Source organism: Centroberyx affinis, unplaced genomic scaffold, assembly GCF_046629955.1.
Source record: "Centroberyx affinis isolate AG114_WGS23_722 - 3 ecotype Tasmania unplaced genomic scaffold, CSIRO-AGI_Caff_v1 ptg007841l_1, whole genome shotgun sequence".
NCBI lineage: Eukaryota > Metazoa > Chordata > Actinopteri > Beryciformes > Berycidae > Centroberyx > Centroberyx affinis.
In genome coordinates this window covers 12,501-15,551 of record NW_027283932.1, presented here as the reverse complement: position 1 = coordinate 15,551, position 3,051 = coordinate 12,501, and the positions used below count along the sequence as shown (strand labels likewise).

At 46.4% G+C, this 3,051-nt stretch overlaps 1 protein-coding gene across 1 annotated transcript in view; it reads right to left on the bottom strand.

Moving 5' to 3' along the window:
- Positions 1 to 50: 50 nt before the first annotated feature.
- LOC139639841 (anion exchange protein 2-like) overlaps positions 51 to 3,051 on the bottom strand; it is a gene marked incomplete at both ends in the record, with an annotated part of 12,090 nt that continues 9,089 nt past the window's right edge. Inside the window, 3 exon segments of the mRNA XM_071513994.1 lie at positions 51 to 121; positions 2,049 to 2,277; positions 2,827 to 3,021. Coding sequence (XP_071370095.1) covers positions 51 to 121; positions 2,049 to 2,277; positions 2,827 to 3,021 — 495 coding nt within the window.

Sequence of the window (3,051 nt, the reverse complement as noted above, 5' to 3'; positions counted from 1 at the left end):
TTTACTTGTCAGAGTCACTGTATAAATAAAGTTTTGATTGGTTGGCTGACCTGTGTGTATGTGTCCTGCACGCTGCAGTCCACCAGCACCATGATGAGGATGGCGATGGGAACCCCGAAGTCTCGATGATCCTGCGGAGCTGAAACACACAGGCTGAAACTACGGAAGCCCACTGAGGACATTTTCATACATTTTACTTACGCTGTTCTCCTGTGGTAACAAGTTCATTTTCTCTGTTTTCTTGAGATAAAGTTATTTATGTTGTTATCTCAAGACATTTTGTTTTCCCAAGATAATGACATCATAAAGAGATAAAGAGATAAAGTAACGGGCAGAGAGGAATTCTCTTAATATGGAGAAAACTTTGTTTCCTGAGATAAAGAAGTAAATCAGACTGGAGCTGCTGACCGACGACATCCTGAATATTTCAAAAGGAGGTTTAGCTCCATGCAGAAAATGATGTCATCATCTCAGGCAAACAATCTTTGTGATCCAGAGAAAATGAGAAAATGGTCTCATTATATCCCGAGATCTCAAGATCATTTTTTCATTATCTCTGAAAAAAAACAGTGTTGTCTCAAGATAATGACATAAATCACTTGATATCTCGAGAAAACAAAGAAAATTAACTTATCATGGGATAATGCTGTAAATAAAATATATGAATTTATGTCCTCAATGGGCTTCTGTAGAAAAACACATTTAGAACCAACATGCGGGCCTCCATGTGGTTTTACGGTGGACAGGATGCTGACTGGCAGGTTCTGTAGGGAAGTGGATTCTCCTCCAAACCTGCTCAAGTGCCTCTGAGCAAGAGAGGAACATGAGCTGCAGACTGTGATGAGGACAACAGACACATGTCTGTCTGTCAGTGGTGGAAAAAGTCCTCAAATCTTTTACTTCAGTGAAAGTATTAAAACCATGATGGAAAAATATGTCTAATAATAATAATAATGATAAGTTCTGAATTCCAAAGTTTCCTTCAGTAAAGTCTAGAAGTATTATCAGTAAAATGTCCTGAAGTATCAAAGTAAAAGTCGTCATTCTGTCAGAGAGTTAAATTATTGCAGCATGAAGCTGTCAGAAGTGTTTTAATCTTGTCGTCTAACTGATCCAGATCCTGTTGGAGTTTAAACTCTAACAATGAAACATATTTTATGAGCTCATCGTATGTTTTGATGTAAAAACTTATTCTGCAAAGTAACTAGTGACTCAGCTGGCAGATAAATGTGGAGGAGGAGAAAGTCTGAAGAATGAAAAACTCTAAAGATCCAGAACCTCAGAACTGGACTGAGTTACCTTCCACCTCTGATATTTGTACACATGTAAACCCAGTGCACATGGACCTGTATGTGCACATGGACCTGTAGGTGCACGTGGACCTGTAGGTGCACATGGACATATATGTGCACGTGGACCTGTAGGTACACATGTACATATATGTGCACGTGGACCTGTAGGTGCACATGTACATATATGTGCACGTGGACCTGTAGGTGCACATGTACATATATGTGCACGTGGACCAGTAGGTGCACATGGACCTGTAGGTACACATGTACATATATGTGCACGTGGACCTGTAGGTGTACATGGACCTGTAGGTGCACGTGGACCTGTAGGTGCACATGGACCTGTAGGTGCACATGTACATATATGTGCACGTGGACCTGTAGGTGCACATGTACATATATGTGCACGTGGACCTGTAGGTACACATGTACATATATGTGCACGTGGACCTGTAGGTGTACATGGACCTGTAGGTGCACGTGGACCTGTAGGTGCACGTGGACCTGTCGGTGCACATGGACCTGTAGGTGCACATGGACCTGTCGGTGCACGTGGACCTGTCGGTGCACATGGACCTGTCGGTGCACATGGACCTGTAGGTGCACATGTACATATATGTGCACGTGGACCTGTAGGTGCACATGGACCTGTAGGTGCACGTGGACCTGTCGGTGCACGTGGACCTGTAGGCGCACGTGGACCTGTAGGTGCACGTGGACCTGTCGGTGCACATGGACCTGTCGGTGCACATGGACCCTGAGCGGACATACTGACCCTGCCGGGGAAGAAGGCGCTGTTCTTGAACTTGCGCAGGTAGAAGGCGATGAAGTAGGTTCCCGACCTGAGGACGAAGGACAGGAGCGCCGTGTTGGGCTCTCCCACGACCTTCCCAGGATTCCCGGCGGCCAGGGTGGAGTTACACAGAGAGGAGGACGCTGTGTCGTTACCATGGTAACAGCTTTGGAGAGGATGCTCCTGAAAGATCTAGAGAGATCGACAGAAAGAAAGAAGAAGCTGACAGCGGCTCAGTGGGAAGAGCGAGGAGCTGAAGACAGGATCAATAGAGCTGATAATCAATATGATCATTTATCCTCTTCCAGTGAATCAGATGGTGATGACACGCTGATGTGGGATGAACATTCCTTATGAGTATGGTGATATTGATTTATATGACCCAGCACCAGGTGTTGCAGTGAGAACCCTGCAGTGAGAACCCTGCTGTGAGAACCCTGCTGTGAGAACCCTGCTGTGAGAACCCTGCTGTGAGAACCCTGCTGTGAGAACCCTGCTGTGAGAACCCTGCTGTGAGAACCCTGCTGTTCTGGTTCTCAGTACAGAACTGGAACCTCGACAGAAGCTACAGCTGTGAGTTAATTTACAGAAGTAACAAGCAGCAGATGGATCTCAACACAAAGTCTGTTGTTGCTCCGGTCGTTTACAGCGGAAGACAGATGACTCAGTCTCAGGGTGTTCGGGTCTCTCTGACCTCTGACCTCTGACCTCTAGCCTCTGACCTCTGACCTCTGGCCTCACCTTGACCAGTTTGGCGAACGTCTCGTAGATGAAGATGAGGGAGATGAGGAAGGAGAAGATCTCCTGCGTGAAGCGGGACACGAAGCGGACCAGGAAGCTTCCGTCTAACGCCACGGTGAGAAGAACGATGAGGACCAACCAGAACCCGATCCACACCCGGCCCGTCAGGTACTCCATCTGGTTGTCCTTACAGAACTACACACAACACACACACACACACACACA